Raw genomic sequence first — 19,686 nt, forward strand, 5'->3', positions numbered from 1 at the left:
AGACACCCCCCTGGACAGTCGTCCAGGCACTGGGTATAAATGGGGAAAGCCAGAGCCTGAGAGAAACGTCAGTCAGCTTATGTCCAGAGCAGCCTCCTTGCTCCCCAGGGTCTGGCCTCTGTTGGATTTCACAGAATCAAACCCACCTGGACACATTCCTGTGTCCCCTGAGTGATGGGAACCTGCTTTAGCAGGGGCTGGGGCTGGAGCAGCTCTGCAGGACCCTTCCAGCCCCATCCCCATTCTGGGACTCTGTAAAGTTGCAGCCACACAGGACACCACATGCCCCACACAAACCTTGACCTTGGTGCTCTTTGCCAAAGCCAACAGCTCCAGATTGTGATCCCAGCTTTACAAAGCCCAACAGCAAAGCTCAACCTGCCGGCTTGGAGGTTGGAGCCAGCCCACACCTTGTCCCTGGGGCTGGGGAAGCAGGAGAGCAGCAGAGACCTCAGTTACCAAACATCCCAATGCAGCAGCCAGCTCCTTCATCTCAGAGTGCCTGAGAAAGGAGGTCAGCAGCACTTTGCTCCTTTTAAGGAGCAAGAAAACGAGGCACAACAAGGGGCAGATCTTGCCCTCAAGTCACTCAGTGGGCCAGGAGAAGCCAAGTCCCCCATGCCCTGGGCCACTGCTTCTCCCCTGGCCCCCAGCCCAGCCCACTCTGTGAGGGGTGAAGCTCAGACACTTTGATGAGTCAGTTTGGGCCCTGACCAGTCATCATTTAAACATGGAGCCTGGGGGTGCAGAGGAGAAACAAGACTGTGGGAAGAGCTGAGTAGCCACGATCCAGCAGCACCAGCTTTTCACAGCACACCACCAGAAAGGAGCCTGCCCTGGCTTCAGGCAGGACACATTTGCCTCCCAGCTACTAACTGGTGAGCCTTTATGGACCCTGTTGAGACATCTTGGATGGAAACCAGACTCTGAACAGAGCTGGAGAGAGCTCAGGTGAACCTCCACACCAAAGACCATGTGCAGCCTCTCATGATAACACTGGCAGCTGCTGCCAAGTGTCTAATTGCACTTTGGACAAAGCAGACCATGGCTCTTGCCTTTCCAGGTCCTGAAATTAGAACTTTTCTCAGATCTGCCCCATTTTTCACTGCCCACATGCAAAAACCTCCTCCATGTTGTCCAACAGCTCCTTGGCTCAGATCTTCATCCCTATCTGACCCTCCTTGTTAAACAGTGCAAAGACAATGAGGGCAAAGTGGGATGAGGAGAAACATCCCTGGGGTGAGAGCAAGTGCAGGATGAGCTCAGGTAGATGGGTGAATATTTCCATGTTGGGGAGGATGGGAGGGAGTTTGGAAACAAGGAGCAGAGAGGAACACAACTGCTTCTCCTTAGCCTCATCCAAAAAGCAAGCAAGCTGGCAGGGGAAAGGTGGGTGAGAAAGATGGGTGAGAAGCAAAGCATTGGGGAAGAGAGAGTGTGCTGGCAGCAGGAAAGAAGCAAAGGTGGAGAGTGAGCCCAACACACACCCCAGGACCTGGTCCTGCGTGTCTCAAGTGTCTTGAGCTGACTCCTGCCTCCAGTTTGGCCTCCCCACACTGAGTGCTGCCCATGCTGCCAGAATCCAAGCCAGTAGGTCCAATATTGACCTGGCACTGAGAGACACTCTCCAGGAAGATAAACAGGAGGTTCCTGAAGCTCTGGCAGACAGAAGTGTCTCAGCCAGTAGGAAACTATCTAAGAGCAGAGAAAACCTGTGCAACAGGGACTACCATAGTGTGAGGGACAAGGGGTGGCTGGAAGCACTCACATACCTTGAAGGTACCAGATGTCAGCACCATCTGAAAATGATGCTTCTGTCTCCATACCCCAGTGTCCGCAGAGGCATCAGCAGCAAGGCCCAGTGATCACAGAAACACAGAATTACAGAGTGATGGGGGCTGGCAGGGCCCTGCAGAGCTGCTGCAGCCCCAGCCCCTGCTCCAGCAGCTTCCCCTGGCTCAGGGGGCACAGGAACGTGTCCAGCTGGGGTTGGAAACCTCCTGAGAAGGAGCCTCCACACCCTCCCTGGGCAGCCTGGGCCAGGGCTCCCTCACCTCAGCACCAAAGGAGCTTCTCCTCCTGTGTCCCAGCTGATGTCCATCACCCCTTGTCCTGTCCCTGGGCACCACAGAACAAAGTCCTGTGCCCCATCCTGCTGACACCCACCCTTCAGGCACTTGTCAGTGTTGCTGAGGTGCCCCTGAGCTCAGGCTTCTCTTCTCCAGGCTGAACAGCCCCAGGTCCCACAGTCTTTCCTCATCAGAAAGATTCCCTGATCATCTTGGTAGCCCATCAAGACTCAGACATCCATGAGGTTTCCCTTTCACACCAAGGACTGTGGCAGGCAGCTGGCACCTCCTGGGCACGGACACATCCATGGAGCAGAACCAGTGGAGATCCAAGAGTGGGAGGCGTCTCCCAGAGTTCTCAGCAGGGACCAAGGCATCCACTCTACTTTGCAAGTAGAGAAATGGTGGAAAGATGAAAACAGATCAGGCAAACAGGCTGCTTGAGAGAAATCCAAGTGTGCTGAGGACAATGGATGTGCTGCAGTGAGAGCTGATCCCTCGGACGGAGCCGCCGCCGGCAGAGGGAAGCAGCCAGAGCAGCACAACACTTCCCATCTGTCTGTTCAATAAATGACCTTTGCCTCCTGTGCTCTCAGAGAGGAAGGGATCTGGCTGAAGGCTCCTGTCCCAGACAGGGAGAACCTGGAAATCAGTCTTCTCTGGAGGTTTTCCCGCTGTCACTTTCCCTGAGGGCTCAGTTTTTCCCACTGAAGCCACGTGAGAAACAAACACGGTTGGGATGTGCTGGAGCCAGCGCCTGTGGCAGCAGAAGATCCAGCCCTTGGGCCTCTCCCAACCTCTCCAGCCTCACCATAATTCTAGTGGTTGATGGGGATGGGACAAAGGCTGGACTTGATGATCTTAAAGGTCTCTTCCAGCTGAAATGAGCCTATGATTCCATAATCCCAAACCCACGCTACCTCTCCACAGATGAGGAGGAAATCTGGGCTGATGGAGGCTTGTGGCAGCAGGAGGGGAGGCACGAGGCTGGCACAGACCCTACAGATTTGGATGGTCCCAAGTGCTCCCTGGCAGAAATGGAGCTGCATGGGCTGTGACTCCCTTCCCCTGACAAGGCCCTCTCTGGGGTAAGGGCCGCTGCAGCGGGCACATCGCCATCCCCGTGAGCAGCAGCTGCCCCTCAGCCTCTCTCTGTTTGCAGATGACTCACAGGCAGCCAGGATAGAAGAGGATTTTCCACAAATAAATCATTCAAGCCCTTTCCTAAAGGCAAACCCAACTTTTGGGGAGGCATTTGGAGGGCTTGCTCCTCCCCAACCCCATCAGTAGTCCCACACGGTCCCAGTCCCACCAGCTCTCACCAGCTTCCCCCGCACACCTCCAGGCACTGACTGTGGCCATCCCCAGGGTGCTGGGGACCAACCTCTTGAACCAGGCACCTCCCAAACACCCAAAGCTCTGTGTCACTCTGACTGGTGCCCACCTCACCCACGGGGAGCTGTGCTGGTGGGTGTTGGGTGGCAGCACCAGGAGCAGGAGCCAAACCCCCATCCTTGCCCCCATCCTCCTCCACTGGGGCTGCGGCTCCTCTTGGCCACATTTATCACCTATAAACCAACTTTCTAGCTGCCTGCTGATGGCAAAGTCCAGCTGGCAGGCTGGAGGGAAGCTCAGGTTGCCCAGGGCACCCTGGCAGGCCGTGGTTTGGTGTGCAAGCCCAGCTCCCAAAAGCTTAATTCAATAAGTCACAGATACCATGACTTCACAAGGCAGAGAGGCTCCACAGCTATTAGGGGAATTGGGAGCAGGGGGAGGAGGAGCTGAAATGGAGAAGGGATGGAGATGGGGAGGGTGGAGAGGGGGAAGCTAAGACAAGCAGCAGAACAAAACATCCCATAAATCATGAGGAGCTGCTGAAATACCAGAACAAATGACCCCATAGCTTGGCCATTGTTCCCCAGCGAGGGCTTAAAGAGCTCCCAGTCGAGACAAAGCGCCTGGCGTTTCATTTCAGCACCGGCCGGGCCCCGTGCTCAGCACAGCACAGCTCAGGGGGGCTGCCTGGCACCCCACATCCACGCCAGGACAATGCCATGGGGGAGCTAAAGCTCTTGGCTGCCCCACGCCACAGCCAGTGGAAATGTGGTGCCCACAGCTCAGCCTGCACAGAGCATCTCTTTGCTCTCACATCCCCACTCGTCTCCCAGGCTCTGGCACTCTTTCCCTGGAAGATTCAGGGCCTGGGTTTGCCTCTTGTTTTCCCTTTCTCAGGCTAAGAGCTTCCTTGGCTGGGAAGGGAATCATAGAAGCATAGAATTATAGAATGGTGGGGGCTGGAGGAGATTTGCAGAGCTGCTGCAGCCCCAGCCCCTGCTCCAGCAGCTTCCCCTGGCTCAGGGGCACAGGAACGTGTCCAGCTGGGGTTGGAAACCTCCTGAGCAGGAGCCTCCACACCCTCCCTGGGCAGCCTGGGCCAGGGCTCCCTCCCCTCAGCACCAAACCAGCTTCTCCTCCTGTGCCAGGGGAACTGTTTGTGCCCCAGCTGATGTCCATCACCCCTTGTCCTGTCCCTGGGCACCACAGAACAAATTGTCCCCCATCCTGCTGACACCCACCGTGTAAGTGTTGCTGAGGTCCCCCCTTAGGGACATGCAGTTTAAGTTAGGATCATAGAACGGTTTTGCTTAGGAGCACAACAGCTTGAGTAGGGCTGTGGAACCTGGACAATGTCTGTCTTTAAGGTGCTGCTCCTCTTCACCTCCCCAAAGAACCGCTGAGGGCTCTGTGCTGGCTGCCCTGGCAAAGGGACGACTGTCAGGGACAGAGTCCTGGGGAGAGTCCTGCACGACCATAGGCTACTGGGACGGGAACAGCCTGAGGCTCCTGTCCAGCTTTGCAGTAGCAGCCCTGCAGAGCCCTGGCTCAGGAACAGTCAGAAGGATCAGTCAGCAGCTCAGCACCTCCCACAGGCTCTGCAGCCCACGGGACTCGGGTGCCAGGAGGCCAGGAGCCTGGGGTCAGGCTGAGCAGAGCCAGGCACCTCTGTGGCACCGACTCCCTGCTCCAGCACAGAGGTTTAGGGTGGGTTTCCACACCACAGGAGGCTACTGAAACCCAAAGGGGAGACATTACTGCACCACACAACTGTAAAGGACTTTCATGAAGATGCTTGCATGAAAAACCTTTACAACCAACCCTGAAACACAGGGCAAGGGCACAGCAGCAGCCTCAGACAGGCCCAAGGTGCCAGTGTGGCTGCCCTGCCCTCCCCACCCCACAGACCCACGGCAGAGGGATGCCCAGCAGCCACGACACCCATGGCACATCACCCAAAAATGCCTTCCCATCTGGGTGGGCACGTCCTGCACTGGGAGCTGCTGGTCTCTGCATCCCCTTCTTTGGCAGAGGGGAAACGAGGAGCTGAGAGGCTCAGCAACTTGCCAGGCAGCACAACATGGACCAGGAAGGATTGAACCAGAACCAGAGCTGGCTGGCTGCCTCTAACCACCAGACAACACACTGCTGCCAGGCTCTGCTTCAACAGCTCATGGTGGGCAGCCAAGGAGCAGAACCGAGATAACGGGCCGGGGGAAGGGAGGAATGTGCTGCATTTTTCCTCAGCCGCCATGGGAATAGGCTCTTCTGACCATGGGAGGCTGCCTGACACGAAACACTCGAGGAGCCCACCCAGAAAAAGGCAGCAGGGAAAAGGAAAGAGAGGAAAATCAGGGTGAGCAAGAGGTGAGAACGGGAAAAGGAGCGTGGGGTGGGGAAGGCAAGCAAGGGAATGAATGGAAGAAGGAAAACCAGACTGAGAGGCAAGGAAGGGAAAGGAAGAGACAAACAGATGCCAGGAGGGCAAACCTGCAGGACTGAGGCTCCCAACGAGCAGCAGAGCTGGAAGGATGTGAGAGGGGGGCTGAAGCACTCAGGCTCCACACACACGGAGCAAAGCAGCAGATCACAGCCCTTTATTGCATGGAGACTCACTTGGGGCAAAGACAAACTGGGATCATTTCTCAGGGGACAAGTGCAAGAGGAGAGAAGGCTCTCTTTGCCTCCATTCACCCTACAGGGTGAGGAAAGGGATTGCTGGTGTTTGGGGGGTGCTGTAGGGACAGTGGGAGATGTCCATGGGAGCCTCCAGCCTTAGACTTCCTCACTCTACAGCAGAAGCTGCTGAGCTTCAGATGAAGAGGGCTTTTGTCTGACACACCTTGGTGCTGCTTCAGCTTTGCACTGAGATTGCTATCCCAGAGCAGCAGAAAGCAGGGCTTTGACAGCTTTGATAACTCAGACCCCAAACCCTCCCCTGCCTCAGCCACTAGGTTTTGCCTCATCTGGAGCTCGAGCCGCCTCGGTGCCTCACGAGCCACAGCACACAGTGTCCAGCAAGGAGCAGGAGAAAGGAAGCAGCAAACCTATATAACAGCAGACATGAGCAGCCCCCAGGTCTGTCCCCAAAGCTCAGGAAAGCCTCACACCACCCTGCTGCCTTCAACCTCAGCAGCAACGGGCTGAGGTGATACGGCACATTCCCGGGGCCTAACACTGGCGACTTTGTGGCACTGCCTCTGAGAAAAACATACCCTAAAAAAAAGCCTAATAATGAAGTATTTATTTCAGTAAACAACATATGAATGAAAGAAGTGTTTTCTCCATACTTCACTTTTTCCCTGCCTTCTCTCCCTTCCCCTCCCTCCCCCAAGCAAGTGGAACTCAGGAGGCTTCGCTCGCCGAGGGCTGAGCTCGGGAGCAGGGCTGTGCTCTGCTCACCCAGGGCACCACACAAACACGTGCTGTGTGAATAAAGGTTGCCTTGTGCCTGAGGAGAAACATGACCTGTGAGTAGGGAGATGTGCTCTGACAGACACACAGGGCTGTGGAGGGAGCCCCGTGCTGTGGGGTGGGCAGCAAAGGGACACTCGGCATCTTGTCCACTGTAGCAGCTCCTGGCACAGAGGGCTGCCATTGCCCAAGAAACCTGTCCTGCAGGGCTTTGAGGTGTCCCCAGGCACAAGGAGAGATCAAGGAGAGATCATTGAATCACAGGATCATCTGGGTTGTTAAAGCCCCTGGAGCTGCTGCAGTCCCAGCCCTGCCCTCACCCTGCCCAGCCCAGCACTGACCCACAGCCCTCAGCACCTCAGCCCCACGCCTTTGGGATCCCTCCAGGGCTGGGCACTGCCCCAGCTCCCTGGGCAGCCTGGCACAGGGGCTCACACCCCTCTCAGGGAAACAGTTGTGCCTCAGCTCCAGCCTCAGCCTCCCCTGGGGCAGCTGCAGCCCATTGCCTCTTGTCCTGTCATTGCTGCCTGGGGAGCAGAGCCTGACCCCCAGCTCCCTGCAGCCTCCTGGCAGGGAGTGTCAGAGAGTGCTGCTGGCTGCCCTCAGCCTCCTCTTCTCCAGCCTCAACACCCCCATTCCCTCAGCCCCTCCCCAGCACCCTTGTGCTCCAGCCCCTTCCCCAGCTCCAGCCCCTCAGTGTCCCTGTGGCAGTGAGTGAGGGGCCCAGCACTGAGCACAGCCCTGGAGCTGCAGCCACCCCAGAGCCCAGCACAGGGGCACAATTCCTCCCTTGATTCCCTGCTCCCTTCATTGTTTGAGCAGGATCAGCATCCTCAGGTAGCTGCATCATCTCCCAGCATCATCTCCCAGTGCCACAGAGCCTGTGCTGCACCAGGTGCTTTGCAGAACACCACCAGACAGATGGCTTCCCCCAGGGAAACGCTACAGAGCGAGGGAACACATCCCACAGAGACACCGTGCCAGGCAGGGCTAAGATGGGATCTGGGGGCTTCAAAGAGACATTTAAAGGCTGAAGAGATTTACCAACCTCTCTGTTACGAATAAAGGGAAACTCTGTTTGTTCTTTGCTTGTTTTCCTACTTGGTATGCTACAAATTGCCATATTTGTCTCTTTGGAAGATTGATAGCCAGTGCAGAACAGCTTTCCTGACATGCTTTCAGCAAAGGGAAGAAAGTTGTGCAGCTGGAGAAGAAAGCAATCTGTCACCAACCAGCTTCAAGCCTTTGTCTGGCCTCATTAATACCTAGTTAGCTTTGATGCCTAACTAACCTCACAGACAGAGGAAGCCTTTGAGGAAGGCTCCACAACCTCACACTGAAGTGTTAGAACATGCAAGAAATGCCAGAAGGAGCAAGGGAAATGAAACCCAAACTCAAAACCAAAGCAATTGATTTCTCCCTTTCTTTCTCTCTCCCTTTCTCTCCCTCTTTTCCTCTCTTTCTTTCTCTCTCTTCTCCCCTGTGCTTGGCATGAGGGGCCTTGCAGCATCAGTGCTGGGGAAGGAGGGAGAATTGCATCCATACAGGGTTGCCTTGGAGGAGAGGAGAGGAGAGGAGAGGAGAGGAGAGGAGAGGAGAGGAGAGGAGAGGAGAGGAGAGGAGAGGAGAGGGGCTGTTGGAGGTCATGCACTCAAGTGTCCTGGCCCAACAGACACTCATGTCCATGTCCCACATCAGCCCCAAAAGTCCCCCATGGCTCTCCCCAAGGAAGGAGCTGCCTGGGGCTCCCATGCTCCCTGCACTGAGGCGAGGGGAGATGTTTTGGCTTTGAGCCTCTGCAGCAGACGGATGGGTTTGAAGGGCCGTGGTGCCACGGGATGTTGCTTGGACAAGGACAGAGAGTGGTAGCAGTGGGGACAGGGGGAGGACTGGAGAGGCAGGAGCTCCATTCCTCCAGCCCTGTCCTGCAGCTCTTACCATTCAATGCTCAGAGACCTGGGCCGGAAGGCTGACAGCTCGGCTGAGGCATACTCAGCTTTCCTTCTCTTCTCCTGCTTCTGCTTAACCGACAAGCGGTGGGCAAACCTAGAGAGGCTGCTCTCCGACCTGGGGAAGGGGAGAGGAAAGGTGTTAAAATGTCCCTGAAGCACCCTGGCTCCCAGCAGCAGCTCCACAGCACACAGGCAGCTGTGTGGAAAGGAGAGGGCTCCCGGAGGGTCAGAGGCACCAGGACATCGTGGCACCAGGCTGGGGATGAGCAGCAGAGCTGTAGCAGGCTTAGCATCACCTGGCAGAGCCAGGACCAGCACTGGCAGCCAGGGAAGCATTACACAGAACCACTCAGTGGGAGGGGTTGGAAGGGACCTCTAGAGATCACCTAGTCCAACCCCCCAGGCAAAGCAGGTCCCACCTAGATCAGGTCAGAACTGGCACTGGCAGAGAGAATCAAAGCAACCCCCTGCCACGGCCACACATCACCTCAAGGAAAGCCCAGAGCCCCTGTGGCCTCCCAGCTGGGGCTCTCAAGCACTATGATGCCTTTGCTGACAAGGGCTGACATGGAACTCAGCCCATGTCTGAGATGTTTGGAGGAGGAAACTGAACTGGATTCAGCTGCAAGACCTGTCTGTGCCAACAAAGCCCCTCGGCAGGATGATCCAGCATCACTCCCAGTGCCTCCAGCATTGCTCCCAGTGCCACCTCGCCTGGGGTGGGGAGGGGAAGCAGAAAGGACAATCAAGGCTCATGGGTTAAGATAAGAACAAGTATAATAACTATATGAAATAAAATATAATAGCAGGAATGAAGAGAAACAAGCCCCAAGAGAAGCCAAGTGCTGCCCAGTGCAGCTGCTCCCCACCCCCTGACCCAGCAGCCACCCCCCTCCCAGCCAACCCCCCCAGTGCCTACACTGGGCAGGACAGCCCATGGCATGGCCCAGCCCTGGGGCTGGCTGGGCTCAGCTGTGCTGGTCATGGCCTTGTGCACACTCAGCCTCCTCCCAGCCCTGTGCACACTCAGCCTCCCCCCAGCCCTGTGCACACTCAGCCTCTCCCCAGCCCCAGCCCTGTGCACACTCAGCCTCCCCCCAGCCCTGTGCACACTCAGCCTCTCCCCAGCCCTGTGCACACTCAGCCTCTCCCCAGCATCAGCCCTGTACACACTCAGCCTCCCCCCAGCCCTGTGCACACTCAGCCTCTCCCCAGCCCCAGCCCTGTGCACACTCAGCCTCCCCCCAGCCCCAGCCCTGTGCACACTCAGCCTCCCCCCAGCCCCAGCCCTGTGCACACTCAGCCTCCCCCCAACCCCAGCCCTGTGCACACTCAGCCTCGCCCCAGCCCTGTGCACACTCAGCCTCTCCCCAGCCCCAGCCCTGTGCACACTCAGCCTCCCCCCAGCCCTGTGCACACTCAGCCTCCCCCCAGCCCCAGCCCACTCCCTGTGGGGACAGGCTGAGAGGCAGAAAGGGCCTCAGTGCTGTGCAGCCCTGCTCAGCAGCACCCAAATGTCCTGCTGGGACCAACGTTCTGCTCAGCCTCAACCCAACACAGAGCCCTGGCAGATGCCATTCACTCTGCCTCAGCCCAAAGCAGGACAGCACACGACCAGGCTGGTGGCATTGGTGCTGTGTGCCAGCCTGGCCATGCACATCAGCACAGCCACTGCCTCTTCCCCTCCTTCTGTCCTGCACCAGCCTGACCTGCTCCCACCGCTCTGCCTGAGCAAATTGCACGGGAGCAATTTGTCAGAGGTCCCAGGGCAGGAGGGTCAGGCTTGGGGGCAGCCTTTGAATGCACACACACTGCTAAAGCTGATCCTTGTCTCCTCTCAGGTCCTGACTGCCTTCAACCAAAGCATCTCCAAACCCAAGAAGGTATTTCTCAGAAACCAGAGCTCCCCTCCTTCCCTCACAACAACAATTAAAGCCAACCACGACCAGCTAACAGTTTCTTTTCCCCCCCTGATACATTTTAAACACAGACATCTTCAATTCATTAGGGCTGGTTACTGATGTGTTTTTCAGCTGATGAGCTGCTGTTGCTGGGGCTGGGGTGGAGACAGCTTTCTGGAGAAGGCTCTCGTCTGCCCCAGCGCCGCCGGCAAAGAGCCGCTCAGACCTTCCAGGGCCATTCTTTACATTCTTGAGAAGAAATGTGACTTTGATGGGAAGGATGAGGTTTTGCCTTAAAAGAAACCCAACGAGGAACCCCAAGGCCAGCTCTCCCCAGCTTGAGGCCGGGGGAAGAGGCGGCTGGCAGAGGAGGGATGCGGGCGCCTTGGGAGAGCCCACTGAGCAGAGCCCTGAGCTAACACCATCCCCACCACCTCACCTCTCCTCTTGGCTGCTGCCACAGCTTGGCTGCAACGAGGAAAAGCCCAGCTTAAGGTGCTGTGGGCACTGCCAGCTCATGCTCTGTGCCAGTTGCCAGAGTGGTGTGGATCCCAGTGGGAAAGGATGGGGCTGGCTGCTGGGAAGGGGTGCTGCTGCCTTCCTCTGAAGTGGCATCTGACTGTCCCACTGCTCCAATCTTCCCCACTGCCCACCTTCCCACAGCCCTGGGAGAGACTCCTGCCACCCCACAGGGCTCTGTCCCCAGCTGCCAGGGCTCTGTGGATGCTCATCTCCAAAGACCAGCCCAGACAACGCTGTCCTGTTTGCTATGCTCACCCCATCCCCACCACGTTCCCTGCACCATTACAGCCACCCCTACCAAACTGGTCCCCAGTAAGGATGGGAAATCCCAAAGCACACACAGGAAAGCAGCTGCCCTCACTCAGAGCAAATGCCTCTGCTGTGCTGGGACGTGCCTCTTGCCTTCAACCCCACTGGGACAGTTACACTTGGATGCACACACTTGCCCCAGGCAGGGAAGGAGCAGGCACTGGGGAGAGCTGGCAGGGGGAAAACCAGGTGAGGTGCTGACAAGTGCTTGGAAGGAAGGAGCTTCAGTCTCTGGGACAGGGTGGGCTGGTGGAGCTGCACGTGGGGCTTTGCCATGGCTGCCCCGTAGCACAGCCTGGCGGGGGAAGGCGCGGGGAGAGGCGACACTCTCTGCCCAGATCTGCCCTACTCAGCATGCACAAGCAAGGCTATGGACAAGCCAGAAGGTGAGCAAGAACCTTGGGATGCTGGGTGCTGCTTTCATCCCCCCCAGAGCAACCTTCCAGCCAGCCCAGCTGCTTCCCCCACCGCCTCCAACTGCGCACAGCCAGGTTAAAGCACATCTGCCAGGCCAGTCCCTCCCCCTTGAGAGCTGTGAGCAACTCACCCAGCTCTCAGCAATGAACCAGCCTCCTCTCCCCTCCACCAGACCCAAAAGCTCCAGCAGAAGCATCACTAATTAGAAAGGCAGGAGCACATTATGGTATCATCTGGCTATTTATACAGTGCTGCTTTACATAAACTGTGCTGCAGGAGAGGGAATGAATCATACCTGCTCTGCCATGGCCACACACAGGCAAACGCAGCCTGAGCTGCCCCACGCCCCTCACCCTGCTGAGCCCTGCTCTGGGGCAGCTTCCCTGAGCTCCTGGTGCTGGGGCTGAGCCTGGGGGTCCTCCAAGGTTGGGGAGCTCCCAGGGTTGGAGGGCTCCCAGGGCTGGGATGTTCCCCGGGTGGGATGCTCCCAGAGTGGGATGCTCTCAGGGTTGGGGTGCTCCGAGAATTGGGAAGTTCCCAGGGTGGGATGCTCCCAGGGTTGGGGGGCTCCTAGGATTGATATGCTCCCAGGGTTGGGGGGCTCCCAGGGTTGGGTGCTCCCACGGTTGGGGTCTCCCAGGGTTGGGATGTTCCCAGGGTGGGATGCTCCCAGGGCTGGGGGGCTCCCAGGATTGGTATGCTCCCAGGTTTGGGGGGCTCCCAGGGTTGGGGGGCTCCCAGGGTTGGGATGTTCCCAGGGTGGGATGCTCCCAGGGTTGGGATGCTCCTAAGATTGGATGCTCTCAGGGTTGGGGGCCTCCCAGGATTGGGATGCCCCCAGGATTGGATGCTCCCAGGGTTGGGGGGCTCCCAGGGTTGGGATATTCCCAGGATTGGGTGCTCCCAGGGTTGGGGGACTACCAGGATTGGGATGCTCCCAGGATTGGGATGCTCCCAAGATTGGATGCTCCCAGGGTTGGGGGGCTCTCAGGGTGGGATGCTCCCAGGATTGGAATGCTCCCAGGATTGGGATGTTCCCAGGATTTGATGATGCCAGGGTTGGGGGGCTCCCAGAGTTGGATGCTCCCAAGGTTAGGGGGTTCCCAGGGTTTGGGGGCTCCCATAGCCCCATGGGCATTGAGCCTCCAGCACAGCCACACTTTTACTCCCCAAGTGCTTTGCAATCACTAATAGACAACCCTGTGCCTTGAGAAAGAGCAACGTTAGGGCCCTGACAGTAGAGGCAGGTAAACTGAGGCACGGAGAGACCATGCAAGTGAGGCAGGTTCCCCACAGCCATTGGCACCCACCCATTGATGCACTTCACCGATGGGCAAGATCTTCATGCCTTTTCCCATCAGTACCAACACAGCACCACAAGTGCCAGCCTGGGGAAGAAGCAGCCCCAGAGAGTCACAGGCTGCCTTGAGCCAGCAGGGCCAAGGGCCAACTGCTCCCCCAGCCCTGCCCGCTGCACACGCTCCAGCCTGGGCAGCATTTGGGGTGACCTGCCCAGCTCAGCATCCGTGCAGCAGCTCGGTTTGGGTGCTGCCAGGGCTTGGCAGCTGCCAGGGCTCACTGGCAGTCCCCACACACTGCTGAAGAGCCGAGGGGACGCGCGGGAAAGCCGTCAATTGAAACATCAACCGCAGCGCCGGGAGGAATTGTCTCCTGACAACCAGAGAAGGTTGTTCAGCTACTGTGCTGTATCATAAATCACACCTCCATGGCTTGCCATCTGTCAGCCAGATTACACATGTTCAGAGTCCCGTGTCAGTGTTTCAGTCAGAACGCAGCATCTTCTCCCCAGAAATGATTTCTCAGCCCTGGAGACTCTCGCAGCAACACCCATCTCAGCCCTTCCCCTCCAGCCTCCTGGGGAGGCAGGAATGCTGCTGCTGGAGGGGTTCAGGGATGCAAAGCCTGTGTGTGGCATGTCCCCCCACCAGAAAACACCACTGCTTGGCGTGGGGGTGGCAGGATCTGGTGTGGCAGCATCTCCCCTGGCATCAGCCCCAGCACCCAGCCCCATGGAGCAGGTAGAGGCTGCCTGAGGCACACAGGGCTGCTCAGGGGAGCTGGGACTGTGCTGTGCCTGATGATGTTCAACCAGGATGAGAGGAGGGTGCCCACAACAGCATTTGGACTCTTCCTCAGCCCAGCTTTGGGGAAGACTCCATCTCAGTGTGGGGCACCAGTTGCATTGTTTGACACCAGCCCAATGCCCATCCCCTCATCAAGTGTATTTGCAGGGGGTCTGACCCCAGCACGGGTGGCTGCTGAAGGCCAGGGCTCGCTGAGCCCGTGGGGACCATGCAGAGCAGAGACACATTCAGCTGGCAGCCCAGCCCCAGCACAAAAACCTGCCCAGCTGCCCTTTCAGATGAGGACAAGGGTCTCAGGTGCTGCCCTCCACCCCTTGCTGGCCTGGCAGGTGGATGAGCAACGACATCTCCCAAAGGTGACTTGGTACAGAAACACCCAGGGACTGGATTCATCCCTTTAGCTTCACCCACCAAAGATGCTGAGGCACAAACCTCTTGCCCCGTGCCATAACCTCAAAGCCATGACAAGCAAAATCTGTGGCCCTCAGTGGGACACTGTGGGCTGTCTCTGCAGTGTCTGTGCCCACAGAACCCCGGCTGCTCCAGCGCTGCTCCTGTGGCCACCGGCACGGTGAGACCTGGCTGTGCCATGGCTGGAGCTGCAGGACAGACCCAGCTCTGTGCAGGCACAGATGAATCAGAGAGTCACAGAATCATTTCAGTTGGAAAAGACCTTTAAGATCATCAAATCCAACCGCTCACCTCACGCTGCCACCACTGACCCACAGCCCTCAGCACCTCAGCCCCACGCCTTTGGGATCCCTCCAGGGCTGGGCACTCCCCCAGCTCCCTGGGCAGCCTGGCACAGGGGCTCACACCCCTCTCAGGGAAACAGTTGTGCCTCAGCTCCAGCCTCAGCCTCCCCTGGGGCAGCTGCAGCCCATTGCCTCTTGTCCTGTCATTGCTGCCTGGGGAGCAGAGCCCGACCCCCAGCTCCCTGCAGCCTCCTGGCAGGGAGTGTCAGAGAGTGCTGCTGGCTGCCCTCAGCCTCCTCTTCTCCAGCCTCAGCACCCCCATTCCCTCAGCCCCTCCCCAGCACCCCTGTGCTCCAGCCCCTTCCTCAGATGATGGGAACAAGATCTCCTAAATACCCTGTGCCCTGTGTGCAGGATGACTGAGGTCCCCAGGCACTGCCAGCGTGGGCACGGGACCGGCGGCACCACCAACGCTTCCACTCCACCGACACCCCCAGCCAAAGCCCTCAGCACCATGTGGGCACGAGCCATCCATCCTGCACAGATGGAGATATCTTAGCCCAGACAGCAATAACTCTCACTTGTTGCACTCCCTGGCCTGAGACTCAGGAGCCAGCACGTGCTTCTGAACTAACTCAGCTCCTGGCAGGCAGCTGCAGCCTCCTCAATTACAGCCGGCAAGCAAAAGTCCCGGGACAAGCCCTGCGGTGGCTGTGGGCAGCCCAAGCACTTGGCAGCAGGCAAAGCAGCAGCGTTTGCAGCTGGTCCTGCCTTTGAGAACAGTCACTGTACAACCAGCTTTGGAGTTGGGCTCATCCCCGTGGGCATCCCGGCTGCAGCATCCCGGGGGGCTGAGCGGGGCTGGGAGCGCGCAGCTCTCTGTGCTCCCTGCAGCTGCCCTGTGTGGCTCCTGGCAGCCTTCTGTTCACACAGGTGCAGTCACAATAACATCCAGGGGAAGGAATCGAGGCTGGGAAGGTGCCTCCTGAGCAGGCAGCAGCCTCTGGGGAGACAGAGAGGCTTTGGGAAGGGAAGGCGCCTGGCTGCACGGCCGCACACAGGCAGCCAGCCTCCGGGCAAGCTGTACCGTACCCACTGCTCGGCAAGCCCAGCTCCCCCAGCCAGCTTCATGCCACCCACATGCCACCAGCCAGCAGCACACCCCCAAAGCAGCATCCCAAGGCTGGAGCCCGCTGAGCCCAGCACATCTGTGCCGTGCAGCGCAGTGCCGTGCTGCGCGGATGCCCGGGAGCCGCACGCCAGCCACGCTCACTCACCTGCCCAGCCTCTGCCGCCTTCCCTCCCGGCTCTGCTGCCCGTCCTCCGTGCCAGGAGCACCTCATCTGACGGTGGCTCCTTGGGAGAGGCCCTGGCCCCTCAGCCACAGGCTCACTCCCATCCCAACCAGGATGCCCAGCTCCCTCCCGCGCTGCACGACCTCCTCAGCCACCACCTCCGCTTCCCTCACCCATCACCTCAGCTTTCTCCCTCTCTCTGTGCTTGGCTCCTTTTTTTTCCCCCCCTTTTCTTTTCTTTCTTTCTTTTTTTTTCTTTCCCCTCACAATCTTGTTTCTATAGAAACGAGATTAGTAGAGGGGAAAATAAAACAGCCCCATGTGACTCAGATTCCGACACTGAAGAATCTCCTGGTCGTGCTCGCCGGGGTTTTACATAACCACGAGTCTGCACGGGCTGGGATGGGGCACTGGGCTCTCAGGAGTGGGACCAGCCTCAGGGGAGTGGGACCAGGCTCAGAGGAGTGGGACCAGGCTCAGGGGAGTGGGACCAGGCTCAGAAGAGTGGGTCCAGCCTCAGAGGAGTGGGATCAGCCTCAGAGGTGGGGGTCCAGCCTCAGAGGAGTGGGACCAGACTCAGAGGAGGGGGTGCAGCCTCAGAGGAGTGGGACCAGCCTCACAGGAGTGAGACCAGTCTCACAGGAGTGGGTCCAGCCTCAGAGGAGTGGGATCAGTCTCACGGGAGTGAGTCCAGCTTCACAGGAGTGGGATCACTCTCACAGGAGTGAGTCCAGCCTCAGAGGGGTGAGACCTGGCTCAGAGGAGTGGGACCAGTCTCACAGGAGTGGGTCCAGCCTCAGAGGGGTGAGACCTGGCTCAGAGGAGCGGGTCCAGCCTCAGAGGAGTGGGACCAGCCTCACAGGAGTAGGACCTGGCTCACAGGAGTGGGACCAGGCTCACAGTAGTGAGACCAGGCTCAGAGGAGTGGGTCCAGCCTCACAGGAGTGGGTCCAGCCTCAGAGGGGTGGGACCTGGCTCAGAGGAGTGGGACCAGCCTCAGAAGAGTGGGACCAGGCTCAGAGGCACCACCAAGCAGAAGGCAGCAATGCCTCAGGCTCCTCACCACTGGCTTTGGGCTTTCTATAGCACTCCTGATAAAACAACAGGCCACCAAACCCCACTGGCATCCCCAGGGCATGCTGTGAGCCCCTGCCAGCCTGCCCAGTCCTGCTTTGCTATCTGTTCCTGTTGAGAAGCAGAGAAAGCCGAGGTAGTGATGCCAAAACTTGCCCTGATTGCCACCCAAACTTCTGAGGAGGAAGCCCCACGAGCCTCCCCACGCTGCCAGGCTGTCCTGCCCACTGGAAACTGCTTTTGGCCACTGGTCTCTGATCTCTGTGTGCTCATGGGTGACAATGCAGGGAACCTGGTGAGCTGCAAACAGCCACATTCTCCACTCTCCTCACATCCCTTCTCATCAGTCTCCTAAACTTGTGAGCAATGTCCAGAGTTGGGCTGCATGAGCCACAGACTGAGCTCTCCCACCACTGTGTTAGGTCATCAGGTAGAGGACACTGCCCACAGACAACTCCCACATACAAATGGATGCTGCACATCTAAGCTCCAGGTGGGTGGGAAGTGCTGGGGACCCCCTGCCTGGAGTCTCCCTTGGCTCAAAGGCCACATGCTGCCTGCCACAATTACCCACCCAGAGCTTCTGCTGATGAACTCCCACACCTGTATGGGTCCCTGCCCTTCTGCCACAGTTCTGGGGGGGTCACCCCCCTGCTCCCCAGATAGTGCCCAGGGCTGGGAAGGGGAAGCTTGGGGCATCTTCTGGCAGAACACAACAGTTCGAGTGCTGCAGCATTTCGCCAAGGCAGAGGCACAGGGACTCAGGGTTGGGTCTGCACCTGAAGGATGGGGCATTGGCTGTGCCAGGGAGAGGAACTCATCCAACAGCTTCTCCAAAGGTTTCCTCTGGGACTTGAGCATCCCACTTCTCAGGCTGACTCACCTGGTGTTAGTTTGTGAGGCGTGATGCTGCTCCAGCCCCAGGCCATAGCCCGAGGAAACCCTCCCCCTGAGCATGGCAAACAGCTCATGGCTGGGACAGCCACTCATCTCCCTCCCTGAGGAGCCAGGACAGATCAAGCTGCATGACAGAGCAGCTGTGGGCAGCTGTGGTTTGAACAAGTGATGAATTTGGGTGCAGCCACCCAACGGAATCTTCCCTGTGTTACCTCACTGGCCTCGTGAGCTGTGACATGCCCCAGGTTGGGTGATGCTGCAGAGGAAAAGCCAAAGGCTTTGGCACTGCTGAGGGCATGGATGAGCTCTGCAAGTGAGCTGACTCACCTCCCTGCCAAGGATGAGTCTTCACAAGCTTTGTAGGGCTACCAAAATGCTGAGGGGACTGGAACATCTTTCTGATGAGGAAAGGCTGTAGCCCTGGGGCTGTTCAGCCTGGAGAAGAGAAGCCTGAGCTCAGGGGCACCTCAGCAGCACTGACAAGTACCTAAAGGCTGGGTGTCAGCAGGATGGGGGACACTTTGTTCTGTGGTGCCCAGGGACAGGACAAGGGGTGATGGACATCAGCTGGGACACAAACAGTTCCCCTGGCACAGGAGGAGAAGCTCCTTTGGTGCTGAGGTGAGGGAGCCCTGGCCCAGGCTGCCCAGGGAGGGTGTGGAGGCTCCTGCTCAGGAGGTTTCCAACCCCAGCTGGACACGTCCCTGTGCCCCTGAGCCAGGGGAAGCTGCTGGAGCAGGGGCTGGGGCTGCAGCAGCTCTGCAGGGCCCTTCCAACCACCACCATTCCATGATTCTATGATTCTAAACCAGCCAGTTTGGTGGGTCCAGGTAAAGATGGTGAAGTATGTTTTGACCCAGAGGGGTTGCTACAGGGGGAGGCCAGCTGGCCAGCACACTGAGGCTTCCTGAGGCCAGAGAGAGGGGCAAGGAGATGCTGCAGATGGGAAAAGAGTGGCAGGAGTTGCATGAGATGGTAAAGAAAGAAGCTAGAGGTCTCTACAAGAGGAAACAAGGATGGATGTCTGACAACCCTGGGTCACAATGCTGCAGCTCTAGCCAAGTTGATCCCGAGACCCTGAATGGGTCAGAGACATGAGCTCCCTCTTGGCTGATGAGTGGTCTAAAGCCATAAAGCAGACATGGGTCAGAATTGCATGAGAACCACAAGCATGGGCAGCCCCAGGACACTGGCACAGCATGCCCAGGCAGGTATGGGGACAGAGTGCTCAGGGAAAGGCCTTGGTGGCAGCAAAGCTCTTGACCAACATTTGCCACGAGCAGTGCTTAGAGATTGTCCACGAGTGCTTGGCTCTTCACAAACCTACCAGACACAGGCACCTAAGACTGGAGAAGGACCAAGCTGGCCTCTGCAGGACCTGGCCCTGCAGGAAGGATCCAGGCAGAGCAGATGGGATCCTCTATTTATAAAGTATGATAACGGGGTCACAACAAACTTCCGCCAGCAAAAGCGCTTCAAGACGTGCAGCTAATTATAGCTGGCATTATCAGGCTGCATCACAATTAGCAACTTGGTGCCTGGTCTCTATTTCTGCTCTGCAACACAAGGAGGGTAGGTATCCTCCAGGATGAAAGGAGAGGGGAAGCAGGGGCAGGAGGACGGAGATACCTCAGCAGTGCCGTTAAAGCAGCAGCGCAGCTGCTTCCGAGGGCTGTGGCGAAGCAGCTTTTATTTGGAGGG

General features: G+C 58.0%; 1 protein-coding gene across 4 annotated transcripts in view; it reads right to left on the reverse strand.

Annotated features, from left to right (window-relative positions):
* Positions 1-19,686, reverse strand: part of LOC104562020 (ankyrin repeat and fibronectin type-III domain-containing protein 1) — a 235,380-nt gene that overhangs the window by 31,576 nt on the left and 184,118 nt on the right. For 2 of the 4 annotated variants that reach the window (XM_061993028.1, XM_061993030.1), the window contains one exon: positions 8,757-8,885. The exons of 1 other annotated variant lie outside the window; for it this stretch is intronic. In XM_061993028.1, the coding sequence (XP_061849012.1) occupies positions 8,757-8,885 (129 nt within the window). Of the gene's footprint in view, positions 1-8,756; positions 8,886-14,726; positions 14,738-19,686 lie in introns of those variants that run through there. One more of the 4 variants, XM_061993031.1, reaches the window with a different exon arrangement.

This window comes from Colius striatus, chromosome 3 (assembly GCF_028858725.1).
Source record: "Colius striatus isolate bColStr4 chromosome 3, bColStr4.1.hap1, whole genome shotgun sequence".
Lineage (NCBI taxonomy): Eukaryota > Metazoa > Chordata > Aves > Coliiformes > Coliidae > Colius > Colius striatus.